General features: G+C 39.0%; 1 protein-coding gene across 14 annotated transcripts in view; it reads left to right on the top strand.

Annotated features, from left to right (window-relative positions):
* Positions 1–611: 611 nt before the first annotated feature.
* Positions 612–23,416, top strand: part of RALGAPA1 (Ral GTPase activating protein catalytic subunit alpha 1) — a 130,874-nt gene continuing 108,069 nt past the window's right edge. For all 14 annotated transcript variants that reach the window (XR_005952605.1, XR_005952598.1, XR_005952569.1 and 11 more), the window contains exons 1-8: positions 612–977; positions 12,010–12,120; positions 12,623–12,672; positions 14,089–14,146; positions 14,806–14,849; positions 15,728–15,905; positions 17,500–17,615; positions 19,537–19,675. Coding sequence is in view for 5 of the 14 variants with exons in the window: in XM_041403903.1 (XP_041259837.1) it covers positions 872–977; positions 12,010–12,120; positions 12,623–12,672; positions 14,089–14,146; positions 14,806–14,849; positions 15,728–15,905; positions 17,500–17,615; positions 19,537–19,675 (802 nt within the window). In the remaining 9 variants the exon portion in view is untranslated. The remainder of the gene's footprint in view (positions 978–12,009; positions 12,121–12,622; positions 12,673–14,088; positions 14,147–14,805; positions 14,850–15,727; positions 15,906–17,499; positions 17,616–19,536; positions 19,676–23,416) is intronic.

Below are 23,416 nucleotides of genomic sequence, written 5' to 3'. Positions count from 1 at the left end.
GGAGCAGAAGGGACATGACCATCCTAACAGAGCGCAGAAGAAATCAGGATACCTCAGACCGTCGTGCCTGATGGTTCGGTCTCGATGCCAGCACCGCAGCTGAAGGCGTAGGCAGTGAAATCGGGGAGAAGCAACTTGGGCAGGAGCTCGGCGTGAGGAGTTGCAGCACTTTGAGGATCAGTGTGGAAAGAGGAACTATGAGACACATCGTTGCTTGTTGCACAACTAAGGCTTGAGTAAAAGGTTTGGAGTCGCTGCCGTGATGAATACGGTCCCCACCTGGATTTTATTTCCTTGTTGCTCACAGGATTGCCCCCTTACCCTGCAGTTTATCTGTACAGCCAGCGTAGCTGTGCAATGGGATAACTTTACACGTCACTTACAAACAGCAGAAGTGCCGTTTCCTACCCCAGCTAGTGCTGCCGAGCTGCGCAGGGGTGCTGCAGCGAGCCCCCAGCAGTCCCGCTCCGCAGTCTCCCCATCCTCGGCCCGGGCTCCGGGGGAGCGCGCGGCGCGGCCCCGCCCGGCGCGCCTCGGAGGTGCGCGGGGTAGCGCCGCCGTGACGTCGCGACGCGGTTGCCATGGGGACGCCTGGGGTCGTACCTGACGGCTGTCGTGAAGCAGCGGGAGGAAAGCGAGGGAGGAAGAAGGGGGAGTCCAGGCCCAGCCCGGCCCCCGGCCCGCGGGGAGTTGGCTCCGCGCCGCGCCCCTCCGCCCTCGCCGCTTCGCAGTCGGAGTCGGGAGGCGGCGGAGGTGGCGGCGGCGCTGCCGCCTCTGGCTATGTAGGGGCCCCAGAGCGGGCAGATCCGGAGGCCGCTGTCCGCCTCTGGAGCTCGGCGCCGGGGCCGGGCCCGGGGCCGGGCCCGGCGGGATGTTTTCCAAGAAGCCGCACGGGGACGTGCGGAAATCCACGCAGAAGGTGCTGGACACCCGCAAGGACCCACTCACCCGACTCAAGCACCTCCGCGTCCTTATCGGTGAGGCGGCCGGGAGGGGGGAAGGGAGGGGTCAGCGGGGACTGCGGGTCCCGGCGTGGGAAAGACCGGGAATTTGGAGGGACCAGCCGGGCGCTGGGGCGGGAGGCGGACTCGGGGCTCAGCCCCGGCGAAGACCCCACCCGGCGAGCGGGGGAGCCCCCCGCCCGGCGGGGCGAGACCGCAGCGAGGTGCCGGGGGCTGCGGGACCCCGCGGGCGGGCGCGGGATGCTGCGCTCGGCGCTTTTGTACTGGGACACGGACGTGTCCGTCTGACGGTGGCATTGCTTTGGGAACTGTGGAAGGAGGCGAAAAAGTGGCGTTCTTCCCATGCGAATTATGCTCTAGCATACACAAAGTGCTAAGTTGCTGCGCATGAATAAAAGTGGCCGGCGAGCGCAAATGGTGCCTGTAACTCCTGAGTCAATTTCCCTTACGTTCTTACAGTAACAATTTATATTTGTGTACATTTTCAAGGTAAGAGCTACAGTAGTAAGTGCTCACTAGCGTAGATGTGAAGGAGCTTCTACACAGCCAGATTTAAAACACTTTTGATTTGCTAGTTGGTAAAGGAGGACACACAAGCCCTGAAGGGCTGCTGCAGTTCCATGTGAACTGCCATTTAACCTGACCAGTGAATTAGAAATTGTGATTATACGGCATAATTGCCTAATGAAAAAACCAGAGGAAACAAAAACAAACCTAGTTAACCATTCCAAGCTATCTGTTAGTTGCACTTGTTTGTAAAAATCTGTCATTGTCATCAAGCTATCCTTGAAAAAAGAAGCTTGGTCTGGAGTATCTTTTGGTGCTTCAGCCCTGTGAATGCGTGTGTTGCTTCTGACAGTTTATCAACACGTGAACAGGGCTGGGTCAAGGGCAACTGCATTCCGTGTTTAGCACAGAGTGCTGAATGGATTATTTTGGGTTCTGCCCACTGTCTGCTGGTATTTATGTATCTTGTCCTCCAAAGCTGGATTCTTTCTTTTCAAAGGAAAACGGCTATTGCTCCCTTGTTTTGTATTGGTGTTTAAAGGAACAGGTGTTCCCATATTGCACCATCTGCTGCTTCATGAGTTATTTTCTGCAACATAGTAATTATCTAGACTTGAAATGGAGAATAGTTGTGTAGCTATCTAAGCGACTTCAGAAGTCAGATGCATCCCGTTGCCTCACACAGAGCGTACCACTCTTCCTAACTAGCTGTACTGGGCCAGCTGTGGCTTGCTCTGTGTTGGTTTTTAGCTCAGTTGAAACATAAGAGGAAAAAACATTCTAAAGAAACTAAGTACCTCTCTGAATTCAGATTTCCTGGCTAAAGTATGTTGAGTATTTCTAGTTTTGCTTTTGTCTGCAAAACACTCTGAATGATTTTGATCTGATCTGTTCTAAATTTTCCATTTATGTTGCTTGCAATTGATTTACAACATTTTTTTCTTCAGCTTTCTTAATAATTGGATGACTTCTGTAAGTTGCAAGCCATAAGCTATGCCAAGCAGACATTCTTATCTAATCTAAGGTTTCTGTTTACTGGCTGTAGGACAGACTAAATTGGCTGGGGATGTTTTCATGTCCATCCTCCCCCCTCATTGTGTGTATCTCAGCTGTTGAAGCACAGCTCCCATGCATCCTTTCTCCACGTTTGGGAGAACACAACGTGTGAGTGACTGTGTAATTAGGGAAAGGCGTAACGATACTCTTCACCTTGTCTGTTTTGGATACATCCACAAGATTTTCTTGGGTGCAGATATTCTTAGGTGCATGAGATACAAAAACAAGGCCATTTGCTAGACCAGAAGAGGAAGGTATTTCCGTACATATTCCCACTGTAGAGCACGAGAAGTATACAGCAGATTATTTAAAGTCTGTCTTCTGGTGTGATCACTTCCTTGCCTTAATCCTTTCTCTGCTGCCTCAAGTGGCTTCCAAAACATAAAATGCCCTTTCTTCTGCAGTTTTTTCTCTGACTATTCTTCAGAACCAGATTTTAAAAAATTAAGGTGTCCATGCAAGGCAGACTGCTTCCTGTGGTGGCTTCTCATACAGGCACCATCCCACAGCTTGAGCAGTGAAGTGCTGCACATCATTTTGTCCTCAGTGATCATTCCCCCAGAATAATAATTGCCATGTTTCCCGTGTGTGCAGGGGAGCTGTGTTAGCTATTGCCAACAGACTCTCTGAGGGGATAGGGCAGGAAATCTCAGGTCAGCTGTGTTCAGCATCTTCCTGAAGGAAAAATGATTTATTTTGTTTATTGCTCTTAGCCTCTGCACACTGGAGACTGAAAGACTATCCGGAAGAGAATTTTCTGCAGTTTCACACCCAGGAAAAGAGAGAGAATTTTCTCTTGTTCTTTAATTTAGAATACTTTCAGTAGGCCTTCAAAGCATATTGGAGCAGAGTTTTCTTTTTTTTTTTTCTCTGTACATTTTAGTCTTTGGTCAACAACAATAAACAGAACAATAAACAGGTATGGCCTTGATTTCATGGTTAAGACTTGAGGGGAGGAAAGGGAGTTCATTTTCCTGCTATTTTACCAAGGCATCCAAAGCAGCAGTTTTCCAGTAAGCCAAAATAATAGAATAGTCATGAATTGAGGTGCCTGCTTGTGCTTGTGTGTATAGATTGCTGGCTGTCTACTAGTCAAAGAGAAATCTTAAAAATTTAATTATGGTACAAGATTGAGATTGCATCCTCCAAGGCAATAGTGTAAGTCAGGCACCATATAGTCTAAAAATATTTAAATTAGTATAATGCCACTTTTAGTAAGGATCAGAAGATACTGAACAATACAAAGCACGTGATGTGAAGCTAAATGGATTGATAGCACAAAGGCCTGTGATTTTTTAACAAATTAAGAGTAGTGTACATTAGATGGAATTTTTAAAACATCTTTTACAGAATAGCTTAGAGTGCAGTGATTTGTATTCTTTTAGGAAAATATCCTGTCATTGGTGACAACTCAGGTTAAATTTAGTAAAAATGCAAATGAGTCTGCATAAGGATATATAGAAAATTTTGTGTCTTTTGTGAAGCAGTGACACACCATTATATCAACTACCATTGCAGCTTTAGGAGTCTCATTGCTATAGTCAGTATATAGAAGATTTAGATATGGGATTAACTCAGATGAGAGTGAAACTTTAATATGAAAAGACACTGAAAGCTTTAAAATTCCTTTGTGTAGGGACAGAGGGTGAAAAGTACCTAAACATATATGAGAAAGTCTAGGAAATAACATCTGTTAAGGCTTACCAAATTTGAAGTTGCAATAAATTATTTTTGTCCTGGGAAGCTCTTGAATGCTAGGCTAGTGATCAGTTGTAGGAATGCTGTGGGGAAATGCATTTGTTGTGGTTTGGGTTTTGTTTTTGTTTTTTCTGTTTTATTTTTTCTTTCTGAAACGCTTTGGTAGATAACTGCTCTTTGCTCTTCAGTCCCATGTCATTCTCTGGGTCTCTGATCTGCTTCAGTTTGGCTCCATTCAGCCTTTTTTTTGTAATCGGGAACCGGAGAAAATTCTGTGAAATTCAGGTGACTAAATCAGAATAGAATAAATTATTTTTTTCATTCAATATATGACGCATTTATGCATGTCACAGGTATAAGGTTTTTTTAGTAGAAGTTAAAGCCTTTAGAAGACCTCTAAGAAATATTCTTCTTGCTTAAAAGTGCTAAGATTTGTAAAGATTGAAGTCTCATGTCTTGGGACTTAGCAGTGTATGAATAAAGGTAATCTACCTTTCATTGTTATCTTGCTGCAGTATATTTCTTGAAGCAAATGTAACTATCTGGTTTCATAGATTTTATTCTTTTGAGATGTATTCCTTTCTTCCCATAGGGAAGTGTTTACCCCTCCCTGCTCCATTTGGTTTTTTCTTCTCAGTTCTAGGAAGTGCCTGAGAGTCTCATACAGTTCCCTGGTGCTGATTTGGTCAATGTTAATGGTCAATGAGTTTTTAGCAAACTGCTCTGCTGTCTTGTCTTCCTGTATGCTGGAAATGCTGTGACAGCTGTGTTTACTATGTGTGACTGCAGTAGTTGGAGCATCTGAACCTTGACCGGGAATGTCAAACGGGATTCCCTTGGGTCGGTGTGGCAGCAGCGGGGCCTTGCTGGAAGGAAGGCTGCAGTGGTGCAGGTGTGATCACTGGGGCTTCTCTAGCTCATGGAAGGGAGGCACATTGTGTACCTTACAGAGTTAGGTGTTGCCTGTACAATGATTTCCAGAAAAAATATTTCTACATATATATATATGTGTGTGTATATATATATAAACAATCCCCAGTCAATTAGCAGCTAATTGCAATTTTTAGGGTCATTAAAGTGGAAATAATATTGCATTATTCTTATATATATGCTCTGTTTCATCAGACTTCAACATCAGACTAAAATTCTATGATTTTTAAATGGTAATTATAAAAATTTGTGCTAGTAATCTTTCAAACATCAGATCTGGGTTTATATGTCCTTTTGCTAAAACAGAGTTTTGAGCATTCTACAAATAATTAAGACAGCTAGGTATGTTACCCTTCATAAGGTCATACTTTAACAATATTGACTTTTCATTTTGGTATTCAATATGTTGGTGTTTGATTAACCCTGTTGAATTTGAAGATTCAGTCTGAACTTGGAAATGTATATATTTTTTTAAAGCTAAAATCTCTAAATATTTGATGATTTTTGTAACATCCTACTGTGTGCAAGTAAATCAAATAAATCTGTGGGTATAAAATTTTCTTATATGGCTGAGTTCTTAAGATACTTGCTTTCTTGTTGGATTGGTTTTTTTTCCTCTCTCCTTTTTCACTTTTTGTTTTGTAGAGTAGAAGATACAGGCTTGTAATCTGTTAATCCAGAGTAAAGAAAGAAGGAAATGCATAGTTTCTCATGAATTATTTTATTTGCATCTGATATCTCAAACTATACTTCTTTTATCTCTGGAACCATGGAGGGAATAATTGCAAAATGCGAGAAAACGGAGTAACTAAAGTGTAGGGAGTTTATGTTATAATTTTGTTTTGTTTTCTTGGTGATTGGTTAGTGCTGGACATCTCATCTAAATAGGCTTCGAAAGGGAAAAGTCAAATTACATGGGACAGAATGAAATGGACTGCATTGGACATCCATTCTGATGTATTGTTTAGTATTAAACAATACACTTAAACAAAGACTGCATTCGTTTAAAGGGATTTTAATTTAAGAAACCTATTTCGCTGGCAGTTAGCCCTAATGCTTCAGCTGGATGGCATTCATTGGTGTTACACATCATCAATTTCAGTCATAAATGAAAAATGTTTTATCATTGTTAAAGTGACAACAAATGGGGAGCTACAACAACAGTAGCTACCTGGAGTTCCGGTGGGTGTGCAAGGTTTTGGGGATTTTTTTGCAGGAGTTGTAGATTTTTTTTCTTTCGTGGTTAGTCCAACTGCAGAGAACATGTCACTGCTCACTGCTCAGGGATCTGGATGTGGATTGCACGAAGTGTAAGGACTCGGGCTTCATGTTCTGTCACTCTTGACTTTAACCCTGAACATGTTTTGGTCAGGAGCAGAGGGGGAAGATTTACTCTGCTTTTGTATTTTGGCTAATGTTACACTCGACTTGCAGAGTTCAGCAGTGGCAAGGGCTGCTGAACTGCAAGGCTGAGGGCTGGAGCCAGATCAAAGCTCCAGGGCAGACAAAAGGGAGGCTCTGACCACTCGGTTGCAAAGGAAAGGTCTGTGTAGGTTTAGCTTTGACAGTTCGGAATGAAAATATGTGCATTACTATGGAAGTGTTTGAAGTTGCTTAAATAAAAGCTTAAGTTCTGGAACACGTGTGAATTGTTGTGGATTTCTTAAGAGTTTACTAGTGTAACTCTGAGTCTGCAAGCATCATTAGAGAATTCGCTTGGGAAGCTGGCAGCTGCTTCTGCTCATTCCTGTAGGGCACTGGTGTTGTACCAGTCTGTACGCAGATGGTGTTCATTGGTTCTGTCAACCTACTTATTCATTTGTGATTTTTTTTTTCATATGTATCTAAAAGATTGTGATCAGGAGTTCAGACCTGTCTGATGCAAAATAGAAGCCCATTAGAAGATTTCTTTAAGTTACATTCCTTTTTCAGTACCAAAACCTTCAAGAATATTTTATTTGACAAAATTACCTTTTTTTAAAAAAATGCTTTTGCTAAATAGCTGTTGGTTAGCTCTGAAACAGTAAGGGCTAATGTGAAGCGTGTGTGTAATAGATTTGCATTTGTGGTCTGTTATCAGGGCTCTTTCACTTTGGCAGTCTGTTAACTATGCCAGAGCCACCAGTTAGTTCCCGAGGTTTTCCGCTTAACCTTTCTCAGTTACATGCTTTTCTATTCGAGACAGTCCTTATGTAACCAGATCTCTCTACTGTTTTGTTCTAAAGAAACCCTTAAATATTTCAGCATGGAGAATTAAGAATTAATAAGTTTGATTGTCCATTGAGAACATGGAAACCTTTGCTTTCTGGTGGCACCACTTTGTTACAGGGGTTGATACTCACCGTGTCAGTCCACGGCAGGCCTCTGCTTTACAAAAATAGATCCAGAATTCTGGCTGTCTTCCAGGTCATTGTTTGCTGCAGTTGTCAGTTTGGGTTTTGGTAAGGGCAAGGGAAAGTGACTTGAAAGCCAGCAAGTCTTGGAATTAGACAGGAAAATGTTTCCATTATACTAAGTGCTCTCACAATTTTACTTATAAACATAGTATTACATTCTAAAACTCTTAAAATAGAACATAAAATTAGTCACAACCTAATCTGTAATGATACAGACTGTTTTATTTAATTTCTGCAATGCACTGTGAAATTATGAAAGTTCTTTTCAGAAGAGTTTAAATATATGTCTAAAATCTGTTTTGGCAGGGTTTGTTTTAAGGAGAAAATGACATGTAAGCACAAAGAGACACAATACTGTGTGAAATTAAAATATTGTAAAGCAAGTAAGCTAGTACTTTTCTGCAAAGGACAGAACTTTAAAGGTAAACAATTAAAATATCAAACTTAAAGCAAACCCTGCCAAAACAAAACAAAACAAAACAAAACAAAACAAAACAAACCACCCTTGAACACAGAGATAGTATGGAGATCAGATTTGTACCAGTTTTTAAATTACAGAAAATTGTTAAGGAGAAAGCAGCAAAGATCCATGTTTTTTGCTGTTGTAAAGCATGGAGAAAACTGCATTTTCTTGACACACGGCTTTCACGAAATGCTGAAAATCTGGATTTTAGTGTATTGCAAGTATGCTTTGTACAGTAGAAACTTCAGTTTTACCTCCCTTTGAAGTCCCAGTTTTCCCTTTCACGTTCTGAGGAGCTGTTCTAACTGCTTCATATGGTGCCAGATCTACTTCTGCGTCCTTCCCTCCTCCGAATCTGGACATAAGCGAGAACACAAGGAGTACATTAGTTTGTGTTAGTTACGTGATCTGTGGTAGAAGAATTAGTTTGTGTTAGTTGCATGATCTGTGGTAGAAGAATATAAAGTGTTTTTGTTTAAAATGAAAAAATAGGAATGCACTGGAAGTTGTAGAGGAAAGCCTGTTTCTGTTTAATCCCATTTCACATTAAAAAAGGCTATGTCTCTCTTCTCAAAAAGACAAAATACTTAAGTAGCCAAAGCAGAGGAGCAACTTCCTGCAAATTCTCAGTTCAGGGCTGTCTGAAAAGGATATGCTGCTTGTAGAGAAAAACTTTTACATCTATGCAACATGCATGATACTTTGAGAGAGCACAGAGAAGAGACAGTGAGATGGTGTTGGAGAAAATGGTTGTGACATGAGAATTGAGGAGCTGGTTTTTTAGCTGATAACAAGAATAGAGGTAAACTGAATATTTTAGAGACATTAGGAAAAAAACCCAAATCCTTACTTAAGGAAGGAAGCTATAACAGCAGCATATAACTGGGAGTTTTAATGGTACAGTAATCAAGGAGAGCAGTATTCTCTCCATGCGTTAGTGTGTGGACTGTGTTCAGTATAGATATAGCTGTGAAATTGAATGATGTGTACAGGTGGCCAGATCAAGCCCTCTTAAGGTCTACATAATTATCTCCATGCTGTATCTGCTATTTTTTGCCCTTCTCCTTCTTGCCATAATTCATGTCAATATGAATTTTAAACTTCTCAACAAATGCAAGGTTCCAAATTTGCACACCAGCAGCTTACTGAGTCACTATAGGCATCCTTTGATGATGAGCAGATGTTTCCTTTTGCTGTAGGTGGCAAGCCTGTCAGATGAACAACTGTTTTCCCTCCCTTAGGAGGAAAGCTGGTTTTCAGCATTAACAAAAGGAGTTAGTGGGTTTCTTAAAAAGCATTATTTTCACTTAATAAAAAAATAAAATTCCCATTAAATAAAATGTTATACTTTCTTGCATCTGAAGCGATAGTATTTATTACAGAATATAGTTGTTGTTAACTGGTTTCAATTTTAAAAACTTGCTTTTGATTTTGCTGTCAAGCGTGATCTTAGAAAGGAATCAGAGTGAAATGCATTTGCTGTAGAAATTGTGAAGTCAAGGAATTTTTTACTCTCCTCCGAGTCTTGCAAGCTATAACAATATTTTGAAGGTATGCTTTTAATGTTAATTGGGTGTTAGTGGTAGTAATACAGGTCTACCAATGCTCCTTCAAGCATTTTTGAGGTGTTTGACACATTTTTCTTAAATACATACAAAACAAACTAACAAAAAATTTTTAAAAGGACAAACTTCTGAAATTACACTTCACCGTCCACTGAAAGGCAGAATGTCTTACCACAGTACCAGTTGTGCATATGCAATTATGTGGTAAAATGACAGTCACTGTTCAGCTGGTTATGAAGACAAGCCTTCAGTTTGTTGCCTGAAGAATTTAGGAATAGCGTCTCCAAAAATTACTGACTGTTGTGTTAAGATTGAGTGTTTAAAAGAATACATTTGGTTGAGGCATTTGGGGTTTTTCTGTTGGTCTGCTTCAGAGCCGACCCATGTCTGAGGAAAGAACAAGGGCCTGTTTCAGGAAACAAAACATTTAACATGTCTGCAAAAATGCAGCACTCTTGTGTTTTGATTGGAAGAGACCCTGTTTAACTGCTTCCTATCCTTTCAGTATTTGGAACCAGTATTTTCTGCACCTTTGCACTGAGTGAACCATTCCACTGCTGTCTACATGCAATCCCTATTTAGTCCTATAAACTACAAGATACCTTCTGTCACCCTTCTTTCTCCTGAAAGCCTCAATTCTTGCTTTCTTTTCCTTCTTTAATCCTTCCATCTCAAACTTTTGATTTTTCTTCTGGTATTTTCTTGTCCCTAGCCTAGAACTCAGGGCTCTACCCATGAGTGGAAGCAGTTGTAATGGTTGTGCCTATGCTCTAGTCACAGCTCCATTTTGTGTGCTTTTCCCTGATCAACTGAAAATCATCATTCAGCTTCTTTGAAGTGGAATTGGTTTTTGTTGTCCTAAACTGTAGCAGTTCAGCTGCTGATCTGTAGGTGGTGTGGCAGTTTCTGCAAACCCGGGGGTTTGGTAAGCCTGTGCATGGTCAGGCACATACTTGCTGCTCTGGACCACTGTTTATTCCAGCTGAGCTGCCATGCTTAAGAGTTGATCTTGGATGCTGATATAGCACTATCTGCTCCAAGAGCACCCTGGCTCTACTGCACTCATTATGCAGGATGTTGGCAGAATGCTGTGATACAGCAAAAGTTAAAGCTGTGTTGGAAACTTTTTTAGCAAAACTTGTGTCAAAATTGAGTTAATAGTCCTTTAGAGCTATATAAGAAAACATAACTGAAAATAAGCCATGCTTTTGGCCATCCTTTCAGTTCATTGTTCCTGACTTTATACTCTACCATTTATATATCCAGTCATGTGAGATGATAAAAATTGATGTCATTCTAAAAAGGGTTAAAAACTCTGTGATCCAATTCAGAATTAGAAGGAGCTTTTTAGAAGACGGTGAAAGAGGGTGTTTCAATGTATACAGCTGGTGAATGGGTATAAAGGTTTTGTTTGACTCACCTTTCTTCATGTTTTGTTTTTGTTTGTTACACATCAGTATTCTGAATAAGGAGCGTTTTGTCATTTAAAATGCTATCTTCCTGTTCCTCTGTGCTTCCATGGTATTGTTTTGTCCACCTAGTTTCTCAAGTCTTACGTAGTTGAATAACAGGACAGGGAGTGTCTAGACAGTCTGTACTAAGGCTTGATTGTTTAAAGTGATCACTTTAAAATTAATCTGGATAAATCACTGTGTATTTCTGTGTCAGGAATTTGCAGAAAACCATCTAGAGGGTTAGGGAAGAGAGTCTGGAAAGCTTCCTGGGGTACACAAGAAAGCACATTCCCCTATATTTAGAGTGATGTTTCTGCCTCAGGGTATCCCTGAGATCCCATCTTCTGATTTCCCTAGACCACACAATCAAAGGAGTGTGAGGGACTAAGCCAGACTAGAGAGTAAAGTGCATCTTGGAACTTGGAGGGAATAAGAAGGCAACAGTGGGAATCCAGTGCTGCTGTTTGCATCCTCCCAGCTTATCTATCAACGGAGCAGATGTGTTCCTCACTTAACATCCTTCTTCCACTTTCTTTAGTAAACTTAGTTGTGCTTAGTAATTGCAGTTGGAGATTGTGATGGTCTTTCTGTTGTAGAGTTTGGGCAGTGTCACAAGCTTTATTTCTATCAAAGTAACAATTGAAAACAGATTCATCTGTACAGTGCTAGTCCTGATGGAATTAGGGTTCATGACTGGCATTTGTTGGCATTACTATCATGCAAACAATGGGTGTGCAAGAAGATGCTGCTTCCCATTCTAAAATTCACTCGGCACTTACGGCATGCCATACTGAATTTCATTAGCCTCAGAGTAAAGAATTAAAACTTCAATGGTGTCTTTAATGATTCAGTTATTTATTTAAAAACCAATAATTTTTATTTTAAATATCTTCAGTTCTTACTGCTGGATAATGGTGTGTAGTGGTTGACTCTGAATATTTGAAATAAATATAAATAATGTTCTGTTCTGTTTTTCAGACAATGCAGAATCAATTGATCTCAAACAGTTTTTTGACCTACATTTTTCACATATATATTATGTGTTCTTCGAAAACTTTGTGACTATTGAAGTGGGCCTTAAACAAAAAGGTAAGTATTTCAGACAGAACTCTTTTTGTCTTGATGCTTGTGCCTTTGTTACGAAATAAAGCAGGGTGCTATAAATAAAGCTTTGTGTGGTCACAAATGACAACATCAGTCGTGCAGAAGTATGTCTAAGAACTAACTTTGCAAATGAAGGCAGAGCAGTGAGATATGCATTCAGTGGAGGTGAGCAAAAAGTGTTTGTTCTCTGATGACTGTGTTTGCCCTTTTGCAAAGTGAGGATTCTTAATGTGTTATACTTTGTATTCTGCAGGATTATTCTTTAACAAGATATTGTGTGACTTAATCTCTCCCAGTTGTGGATGCCACAATAGGAAGTTATGCAAATTGTAGCTGCTATACACTGTATTTGTGGAGTATAATTTTTATTTCTAGAAGCAGTGCAAAGTTATGGTTGTATAAACACATTTAAGGATCTTTGTTTTGATAATGAAAGTGCATCTTCTATTTATATTTAACTGTTTTAACTATTTATTTTTGCAACTAGGTCACAAGTCTCAGAGAGAAGAATTAGATTCTATTCTTTTTATTTTTGAGGTAAGATATTTTCAATATTTTTGCTTTAAGTCCTATTATTCTACAGTCGTCTGTAAATACACTTTGCATTTAACTGCATTCTGTCTTACTTCTGCATAGAGCTGAATTTATGTGCTTTGTTTTAAAAATAAAAATTTGACTTGTGGTTTTGCAAGATGTCTAAACTGGAAAAACATGTTTTTGTGTCTCTAGATAGTTGATTACTCTTTGGTGGTGGTATTTCCCCATCATGTGTTATACACATTGAAATTCATGGAAAGGTGATCTCTGTTTAGTCATGATGTTTTTGACCTTTTTATTGCATGTTATCTCTGATTTTTCTCATAGTAGATTGCTACTGCAGAATTTTTTTAATAAGATCCTTTAAAAAAATATTCCTTATTTAAAAATATATTAATTATTTGAAAATTGCATTTCATTATATTCTTTCCAAAAGCATATATTGACATAATTAAGATGCAATAGACACTAATGAAATAATTTAATAAAATCAGAACATTTCTAAGCAGACACTATGGTTTAGAAATACCTTAGAACGTCACGTTTTTGTCTCTTCTTTTTGATGGAGGCTTCTAATTATAGAGCAAGGATTGTGTTTCTTAAAAATATGCAAGGCTAAGAGCTGATCGATGCTTATCACATGGTTGAGTACAAATTCAGTTGTTATTTCTTATTAGTGAGGTACACTGGTGAATGTGAAAAAGAGCTAGTTCATTTGTTCACTAGTTCCTGCATAAAGGAATATTAGGTGATCTGTGCTTTGGAAGCACTTGCATGGTGTGCTGGAGGGCACAGCCAGGAAAAATCAGATTATTTACAAGTTGCAAATGCCTCTAGTGTAAATGTTGCAAGTCTTACATGGTAGATTTGGAATTACTAACGGTGCTCTGTTTCTTGTTTCTGGAGATGATCATTCTATTTGTAGAGGTCTTGTCTTCTCTGTTTTGCTGTAGTAAAAATGAGGGCTTATTTCCCCTCGGTGGAGAAGGCTGAAGCACATGTTTGCTTGTGCCACAGAGGCAAGTAGACAGCTGAACATCCTACCTGAAGCTGTTAGAAAGGTGAAATAACTTAATGCAATCTGTTGTGAACCAGAGCAGCTGAGACAGACCCTGATCTCATTCCATTCCCTATGTTTAAGCAGCAGTGTCTGTCAGAGGAGTAGTGCAGCCAGATGACCTGCAGTAACATATGAAGTCTCCAGTGCAGGACTTACAGACAGGCTGTCAGAGCCTTTGGGCTTCTTAACATTAGGAATGGGGTCATCTTGAAAGGACAACAATGCTTCCAAGGAAAACATTGTGGGAATTTTCTAAGTTGATGCTTCAACTTCTGATCTGTGGCCTTGTGAAAGGGCTGTTTGATATTTCAAGAGTGATATCTGCAACATACATGCTTGGGTTTTGGTTTTTTTAGAAAATTTTACAACTCCTTCCTGAAAGGATTCATCAGAGGTGGCAATTTCATAGTATTGGTAAGTTGATTTTCTTTCCCTCTCCCTTTCCCTCTCCCTTTCATTTTACTTTTTATTAGTAGCTACCAGTTAGTGGCTACTATGCCATTCATTTCCTTAAAGTTTAAGTGGCTTAACAGGGGTTATGGTCCAGAGAATTTTGCAAGCTAGGTGAAGGAAAATAAAAAAGAAAATAAAAAAAACAGACAAAACCCCCGCCAATGTAATGAATACTCTTCTGTATAGATTTATATCTGGGAATATAGAAATAGAAGAGTGGCTGAGAAAGAACAAGGACAGGTGAAAAGTTTGGAGTTTAAATTTTTTTTTCCTTATTTTCTTTCTCTTAGTGATACATTTCAAAACTGACATGAGATGTTTGTAAATAGGGAATTCTGATTTTATGCATTGTGATGACTTGATTTACTTTTAATGTTCACATCTCAAAAGTCTTTGAGGAAAAATATTCTATGAGTAGGCTGTGAAAGGTGATACTTGATTTTGTTTCTCTTCTGGCATAGAGTCAGTTGCTTGAAGGTATCAAGGTCACCAAGATTAAACTGGAGATTGCCAAGGACTTGTTTAAAAGTGGCTATCAAGTCTGACCGAGAACTCTGACATTTTACTTAATGTAGAAAGAATAAAAGCAAACAATTTTTTTTTCTCCTTTTTTTTTTTAGGGTTGATTTTAAAGAAGCTTCTTCACACTGGAAATTCATTAAAGGTACTGCAAAAAGTTGCATGCAATTTTGTCTACAATACTTAAAAATAGAAATAAGAACTTAAGGGCAAATTTTTACAGTAAAAACCTAGGAATGAGAACTAGATCATGACTTGTGTATCATGCAAGAATGACTCCAAATCATTGGCTTTATCTCAGTAAAACTACTTAGAGTAGTAATGTGTTTATATAGTGTAGCCAGCGGTTTAGAGGATTTTGCATTAACAAAGTAGTAAGTATTAACTGTTCATTGTTAGGGCAAGGATGCTGATTTTGGGGCTCAGTCTACCTTGGAAGTGGAAGATTATCTGTGCCAGAGTGGCCTGCTGGTGGGTAATTTGAATGGTTGGGACAAAACAGCTGCACCACTCCCACTCCTCCGTAAACTACCTGCAGGCTTCTCTGGTACTGAAGTTCTCCAGTATGAGAGCCAGAAAGGGAGTGCTCTAGGACTCTACCTTTTTTGAAGAAGAAATGGAAGCTGGTAGAATTTGCCTTTCTGGTACAGAGAGCTCACTCAGTCAGTTGTTATAATTAATGAACATATTTAGAAATTTTATGTTGGTCTTTGTATTTTCTGAAAAATTCATGTGGCATCTTGCAGTGGTGTAGTCAAGCAAGTGACAAGACATGTTGGTTTTCTTCCTCTTCTTTCAGAGAAACTCCTGTGAGAAATTCTTTGAGGCAAACAGCAGTGAAGGTGCCAGGCTTGCCCTTGCATTTCATCAGGAGCAGCAGATGTGTTAGTTTCACTCTGCTGATTGCTGGGGGTCATACTGTCTGTCATAATTTTTTTTTATCTCTCCCCTTCTCCCTTCAGGACAGATGCTTTTTTGTTTTTTCTGGCACAAGATAACTTATTCCATGTTTTTTCCTTTAAGATACGTCGAGAGGGTGTGCGTCTCTTTCTTTTGTGGCTGCAAGCACTTCAAAATAACTGTAGTAGAGAACAATTATGGATGTTTTCTTGCTTGATTCCTGGATTTTCATCACCACAGTCTGAATATGGCCCCCGAACACTAGATAATCTCATTAACCCTCCCCTTAATGTCCAAGAAAGTAAGTAATTTGGTAATATTACTCAATCCTCAACATAATTCAAATCTTGTCACAGACGAAGGAGGTTGAAGTAACTGATACACATACATACCCAGGGAGATAATGGAGCTGAGATGAGTTTCTTAGCAGTTTGTCAGGTCTTCTGTAGCAATTTCTGTCTTTTTTGTTGTTGTTCAGAATTAGTTGTTTTTTGTGGTTGTTGGGGTTTTTCCCTCCAGGTTGGTTATTGTAGCTTAATGCATAGTGGTGAAAATAAACTGACCAATTGTGTGTATTTCTTAAAAATTGCAAGAGGATCCTGCATTTACTGCAAACTTGCACAGGTGAATTCTCCTTGTGCTGTACACTTGCACTGGCTCTGTTCATCCTCCAGGGAGCAGGCTGTGCAAAGATGTTTTTGGTGTGCCCTTCAAGAGAATGGGTGGTTGTTAGGCCAGTGTGTAAGGACAAATGTGTCTGTGTATGACCAGGTAATTAAAGTTGTCGTATTCTTGCAACTTAGAATCTTCAAAAAGAAACAGACCTTGTAAATTGCAAAACTTGAGGTCTTAAAAGGTTTGCATGTGTGGAAAAGCTTGACCATTCTGAGATGAGGTTTTTATACTTTCTGGGGTTTTGTTTGTTTGGTTTTTTTTAATGGTAAGGTAATTATTTTGGCTCTAATCAATAGAGTGAGGATGATTTTTCTCTTAAGGTGATTCTTAGGACAGTTTTTCCTTTGTACACTCTAGTATTAAAGTGCCTCCTAACTCAATTTATTCTTGATAGTGGGATTTGAAGCTCATTTATTAATGATTTGCAATTGGATGGTGTCTTTGAATGTAACTGCAAACTGTGCATTCACATAAATAGGACTAAAAACTTGAATGCTTTTTCCCCTGAATGTTGTGATTTGCCTTCTTTCCATCTTCTCTTAGTATTTGAGTATTTTATTGCTTGTAGAGGAAAGCAGCATCTCCATGACTAGTAATTAAATTTGCTGGAACACACCAGACAAATTTCATGGCAGGATAGCTCTGCAAGTAAAATTTTGCTACCTACTTAAGCCCTTTTTGGAGTTATCTTGTGAAATTCGGAGTGCAAAGAAATTCAGAGTGCAAAGATTGAAATGTGAACATCTAACTACAGGACCAGGAGAAAAATTGACTCTGAACTAGCTTTACTGCAGAGGCAAAGAAGGATACAGATAGTAAAACTTAAAGGAAATGTAACTGATCAACTGCTAAATGGGAAAATGGTGAAAGATATAAAGATTTGGCATTTGTGTAGCACAGGTGTTACACTATTGTTTGCATAAATTCCAAACAAAATTTAAAAAAAAATTTGAAAAATTTGGGGTTGCCAGGTAGGTTCCAAAAGTGCATAGAGAATACCTACTTATTGTCTGCTGTGCTTTTTATATATGTAAGAAATTAGATCCATGGTGGTTTAGAAGTTAAAATTTCCTGATTTTCATTAATCTATGGGTGGACTGTTTTACCTGTGAGTGTCTCTGCTGCTGCAGTGCATTTCTACTTTCATAACTTCATAGATGTTTGCGCATGAGAAGAAACGGTCTAAATGTTAAATGTACTTCTGGTTTTTTTTTAAATAGCTCAAGTGACTATAGAAGAAATCACTCCACTTGTTCCTCCGCAATCAGGAGATAAAGGACAAGAAGATTTAACAAGCTATTTTTTAGAAGCACTTTTGAAGTACATGGTAATTCAGGTACGTTCCATAGTTTTCAAGCAAACAAGTGTGAAACAATTTACACCTCTTTGCTCTTTACAGTAAGTTTTTTACTTGCACACTGCAAATGCATGTAAAAATGTTTTGAAGAATCCTTCCTTGCCACTCCCTTTTTTATAAATAGCAAATTCTTCTAGAAAAATGTTCCCTTGTCTTCTGTGTGAAGATTCCTAGATCTTTTGCCAGAGGATCTTCCATCAGATTGTAGCATGGAGGCAAAACAAGACTTGTCAGTCACTTCTAGCAATACTGATTTCAGCTCCCTTCTCATTTTCATCTTCCCTTCCCTGTCCAGTTGCCTTCAACCAGTGGATCAACTGTGTGCAGAAAATGAAGAGTTGAATGAGTATTTAGTCCATGGTGTGCAACATGACACATCATGTTCCTCCCTTTGGAGTTTGACAATTCCATGATCTCAGCCAGTATGGGGCATAGCAACATCTTCTGTCAAAAACTGTGGCTCAGCTGTTACATGTTGTGTAATTGATTTGCTGGCCAGTTAGCACATGCAGCTTCTGAGCCTGCTGTGCTGTCATGTGCTGCATGACATGGTAGGTGTTGCTGGTCCTGCCTTCAGTGTCAGACTTGTCCCTCAGAACCCAGCTGGGTACCTATAAGTTTTTCTTCACACTTAGACAGGTTTTGCTAGAGAAGGTGGACAGTGTACAAATATATGTTAAACATCTCATGGCTTCCCTTTATCCATCTTTCTCTGTGCACTTGCCATGCTGGAATAATTTCCAGCCTCATTTTATTGCTTCCAGCATCTCCCACTTTGAATAGAGGTCTTCATACTTGTAATCTGTAGGGTTAGCTTAATGCTGGCTATTTACTTTGAAGAAAAATAGCCCTTATATTTTCGAAGACAACTGCCTTTTCTGTAATGAATTGGTAGTATTATATTTAAATTCCCATAAGTCATTGAGGCAGGTGTCATAGAGCTTGTTTGCTGTATGAGTGCTGAAGTAGTTCTCTGAAGTCCCTTTAGAAGCCACTGATAATTGCAAGGTTCTTTGATACTAAGTTCTGATAAAGGACTTTGTGTCACTAAATTATATATATATCTCAGCTATCTGTTGAGTTATATTGGGGGTGAAATATATGCATATATATTCCACTCTAGACATCTGTTGCCCTGAAAGTGAATCATAATAGAACTGTGGCCTTTGAGTAAGAAATGGAGAAGTAGAGGGGAAAGGGAAAAAAAAAAAAGAGAAGGGAGTCTTCCTTTATATTATTTGTGATAGATTTGGTAGATTACCTAGCTCTGCAAGAAGATGGATTCTCTTGTATTTCTTGAGAATCACTTACCATGCTTGGTACTACTTACCATGTAGGAAAACATTTCATAAAGAGGAATGCTTAGCACTCACAATCCATGAAAGTACATTTGTGTAACTGAACTTCAAAGTTGTATCTTCTGCTGCTTGTGGTTGAAAAATGTTTGTTTGATGTCGCCAATTACACAAATGAATCCAAATACTTATTATAATGACTATATGGACACTTGTAAGTCAAAATGTCTAAAAGGAATTTGTCAAAGAAATATTTTGAATGGCATGGGTAGTTACTCTTTTTTATTAAACATTTTGAAATATAAAATCAGTTTCATTAAAACCAGTCAATTTGGGCATGCTCCCTGCTTTGGCAAGATGACTGCAAAAGCAAGTGTATTTCTGTTGGTTTCAGTATTTTGTGTGTTCAAGTTCATTTTGAAACAATATTTTGGAAGAGAATGGTCTTTGTTTCATTGACATTTCCCAGCTAGTTTCTGTTTCATCTTTCTAAAACTGTTTATTAAAATATATATGATTTTGTTTCAAAGTAAATGAGGACTTTTCATCAGTTACTTGTTTCTTCTACTTGTAGATATTTACTTTGTCCAAATTCTTGTTTTAAGGTTAAGAGTTTAGAATGGAAGAACAAGGAAAACCAGGAAAAGGGATTTTCATTTTTATTCTCAAATTTTAAGAAATACTACTTACCTTCTATTTTCCCAAACATCTGTAAGGAGACCAGCTTGTATAACCCTATACTTGGTAAGTGTTAACACAGCTGATAAAATCATTACATTTTATCTAATGTTATGATCTGATTAGTGAGAGATGCCTCTGCCCAAGTTAAGGTGACAACAAGACCAAATGCTGGTTCAACAGTACTGACTTTTTTTTTGTAACATTGATTGCATGGGGAAAGAAAGGACAGAGAGAGAGGGAGAGAGGGAAAAGGAGAGAGAAAGAGTGGAAGCAGAAGCTGGTCACCACCCATGGATCCAGGGGTGTCTTGTTGGGCCTTCACCCTGGGCTTGGTGTTGGGGTGTGGGTCCTGGTTTGTTCATCTGTTAGTAAGTTCTGTGCTGAAGGGGGTGCTGTGTCCACAGTCAAATCTTTACAGTATTTGTACATTTTAGAAACAAATGAATTACTGCTTATTGGCAATAAGTAATATAGTTCTCTTATTAATTAGTATTCCATCTTCTGTTGGTTAAATGCATCTTATGCTAATTAGTCTGCTTGTTCAGTCTTTCTCTTCTTTTGGGATGGTGGGTTTCTTAGGTTGGTGATGCAGTGTGGAATTACCTTTTACCCAGCTGGAACTGATTTCATCAGAATTGCTGAGATGGTTTTAATAATTTCTTCCGTATCTTCTGCCAAATGTTCTTATGGCCCCTAAATTCTGTATTCTTTGTATCCACTATCGTTCTTCCTAACACATCATTCTTCCTAAGCTTTGTAAACTTCTCCCTATGTCCTAACACCTGGACAGCAGTACTGCTGATATACAGTCCAGGTTCCAGGTGTCCACAGGGATGTGTTTGGGGGAGCTTTGGTGGCCATTGGTGGCCGCAGATGCCGCCTTGCCGTAACTTGGGATGATATTTCTTTGACCGGTGATATGCATATAAGCAGGTGCTTCTTGTCACACAGTCTGTCACAGAGGGAGTGTGATAACCAGGGTGTGCTAACCAGATCTTGCCTCTGTCAGGCCTGGAATTAGCACCTTCCTGTCACAAATTCCTCCCTTCTGTGGCCTTAGCAATGTTTGAGACAAGTAATTGTGCTTTCTAACTCTTAACAAGACAATATAGCAAAGCAATGTTCAGTTTGAGTTGTGTTGCCCATGAAGGGCAGTCTTCAAAATTATTTGCCAAGGAAGAACATGTTAAGATTCCTGTTTATGATTTTGAGTTCTTTGTTTGTGGAAGCCTCTGACCCTTTCATTAGAGTCAATCTTGCTCCGTTAACCTGAATGAAGTCAATTAAATGTTCTTGTAAAACCTTTCTCTAATGTAACCATTGCTGATATCAGTTGTGCTATGAAGAGAAACCACTGCTGCAAAAATAAAAGGTGTTAGTGTACTATTCTTTGGGTGTGTTAGTTTTATCTGAACAGAATCATAGTGTTTGGATTATACAGTGCTTGTTCAAATTTCTGAAAGGGCAAAGTTAGGTTTTTGTGCCAATTTCATTTTATTTATCAAGACCTTGCAGTAGGGTTTAGCACAGATGCTAAATGATGCTAGGGTTTAGCACAGTCTTCAAAGCTGATGGTGCTAGAATGTATCTTTCCATATAAAGAGTGGAATATTCAGTGTTTTCTAAGCAAACCTGAGTTTTACTCCGTGCTTTTAGCCCATTTTAAGCCAGAATGTTGTTTGCAAATCTTGATTTTGTTCTCTCAGGTTTGCATGCACCCATACACATGTTGGCTGTAGGCCAACGGAATTCAAGACTCCTCTTTGCAAAGCAATACCTTGTACACAGGCTTTAAGTTACCATTTCATCACTTCAGTCATACAGTCACATCACCATTCCTCTTATCTGTTCATGCAGCATCTCAGAAGGACTCTCCAGAGTAGTAATCTCCAGATACAATTCCATATTCTAAAATTAGGCTGTTGGGGAAGTTTGTTGAAAAGGTCTTAGCTTCTTCTGGTCCATGTACATTTATTAAAATTTGAGAGATGATTGTGTCAAAGCCATGTTCTCTTGGGAAAGACAAACACTGGACTTTCTCATCTACAGGAGAAGAACCAGTCTAAATACAGCCATAAGTAACAGTAGAATGAGAGTTATTGCGCAGATGCTGAAGAGGTTGAGTGATAAAATAGCTACAAGAGGGACAGTAAGCGGTGCTGAGAAAGCAAACCTACTGTTGATTGTTGCTTCAGAACAAGAAATATGGAAATGCTGTTTTTCTCTTTCTGTGAAGATCTTGATTGAGTCTTCCACAGAAGTGTTACTGTAGTCCTCTGTTTTTCTGTGAATGGTAAACAAGAAACTTCCAAGGCCTTAGTAAAGAAGAGGACAATGAGAAACAAGAAGAAATGTGCACAGATCCCAAGAATTACTGTGAGTGCCTTAGACTGTGCACAGGGAGCAACTATAATGAGGACTTTTGGAACAATACAGTGATGAAAACAACATAAGCATTGGTAAGTTGAATATTTTTTTCTCCCCAAATATGTTCTTCTCTGGCATGCATCTTCCCAAACTAATTCAAAATAATCCTGTGCTTGTTCTTAATTTACAGCCTTGAGGCAGAAGGCAGGGTAAACTTGGGCACTGAGCCTGCTACTAAGAACAGTTCTCATGCTACTGGTGTAATGTTTTATTTAGGAGAAGTCGTGAGGTACAAATCAGAACAGTAGTTTCAGTAAGCCAGCATTGACACAGGGCTTTACTGGAGACAGTTTACTGCACTGAGATTGCTTTCCTGATAAGTATGTTGCCTACAGCAACAAGCACCAAGCATTCCAGTTACAAGAAGGCTAAGTATTGTGGCTCCAAATTCTGGCTTTAGTATTACAGACTTAGAAGACAAATACAGCATTAGAAATTCCCATGAGATTTTTTTTTGAGAGGGGTTGTTTTTGTGTTTTTTGATTTAAAAATTCCCCTGGATTTTTTTTTTTAAAGGGGGTTGGTTTTTTTTTTTTTTTTTTTTTTGTTTTATTTTTTTTAGTTTGGTTTGGTTTTGTTTAGAGTTTGTTTTGGTTTTGGTTTTTTTTGTTTGGTTGGTTTTTTTGTTTTGTTTGTTTTTGTTTTTGGGTTTTTTTTGCTTTTTTATGGTTTGTTTTGTTTTTTTTTTTTTTTTTTGTTTTTTTGGTTTTTTTTTTTTTTTTTTGTTTTTTTGGTTTTTTTTTTTTTTTTTTGTTTTTTTGGTTTTTTTTTTTTTTTTTTGGTTTGGTTTGGGTTTTTTTTTTTTTTCCTTAATGTTTGTTTTGTTTGTAAAATCTTTGTTAAATATCTGTTGAGATTGAGTTAGAAGTTGTGTAGTAAGAGCTACAGATACTGCAGTAATATTCTAGGGGCATTCCTTCTTTTGTCATAGTAATGTGCCTTTCTGTGCCATTTCCAAGCCATTTAGATAGGTTCCTTCCTTTACAGGGAGACACTAATGGGGGCTGTTGTACGGCTCTCTTTACCTCTTCATTCCTTATGAAGCCTTTATTGTCTTAAAAATTAGGCATGGTTAAAGCTTACAGGCGTGCATTGTGTTTTGCTAGCCTGTTCACTTTCTACCCTGTGTATGTCTTCCAGCACCTTCAGCTTCCTTTTCTTTTTGTCATCAGCTCACATCAGGTTCCCAGAGGGGGAAGGGCAGGGGGTGGGGAAAGCCCAAAACACAACAGAAAGAAAAAATGGAAAGTTGGGGAAAGGGAATATTTACTCTTGTGCTGTTTGAGTCCATCTAACAAGCTCTGTTTTGCTTTGGTTTTATGTCTGTGTTCTCATCTGAAGACTTGATACCTTCTTTCAAGATGGACAGAATTTGAA

The sequence above is a fragment of the Onychostruthus taczanowskii genome, unplaced genomic scaffold (genome assembly GCF_017590055.1).
Source record: "Onychostruthus taczanowskii isolate IOZ18803 unplaced genomic scaffold, ASM1759005v1 scaffold1, whole genome shotgun sequence".
NCBI lineage: Eukaryota > Metazoa > Chordata > Aves > Passeriformes > Passeridae > Onychostruthus > Onychostruthus taczanowskii.
The sequence above is the reverse complement of the archived record's forward strand: the minus strand, read 5'-3'. Positions and strand labels throughout refer to the sequence as shown.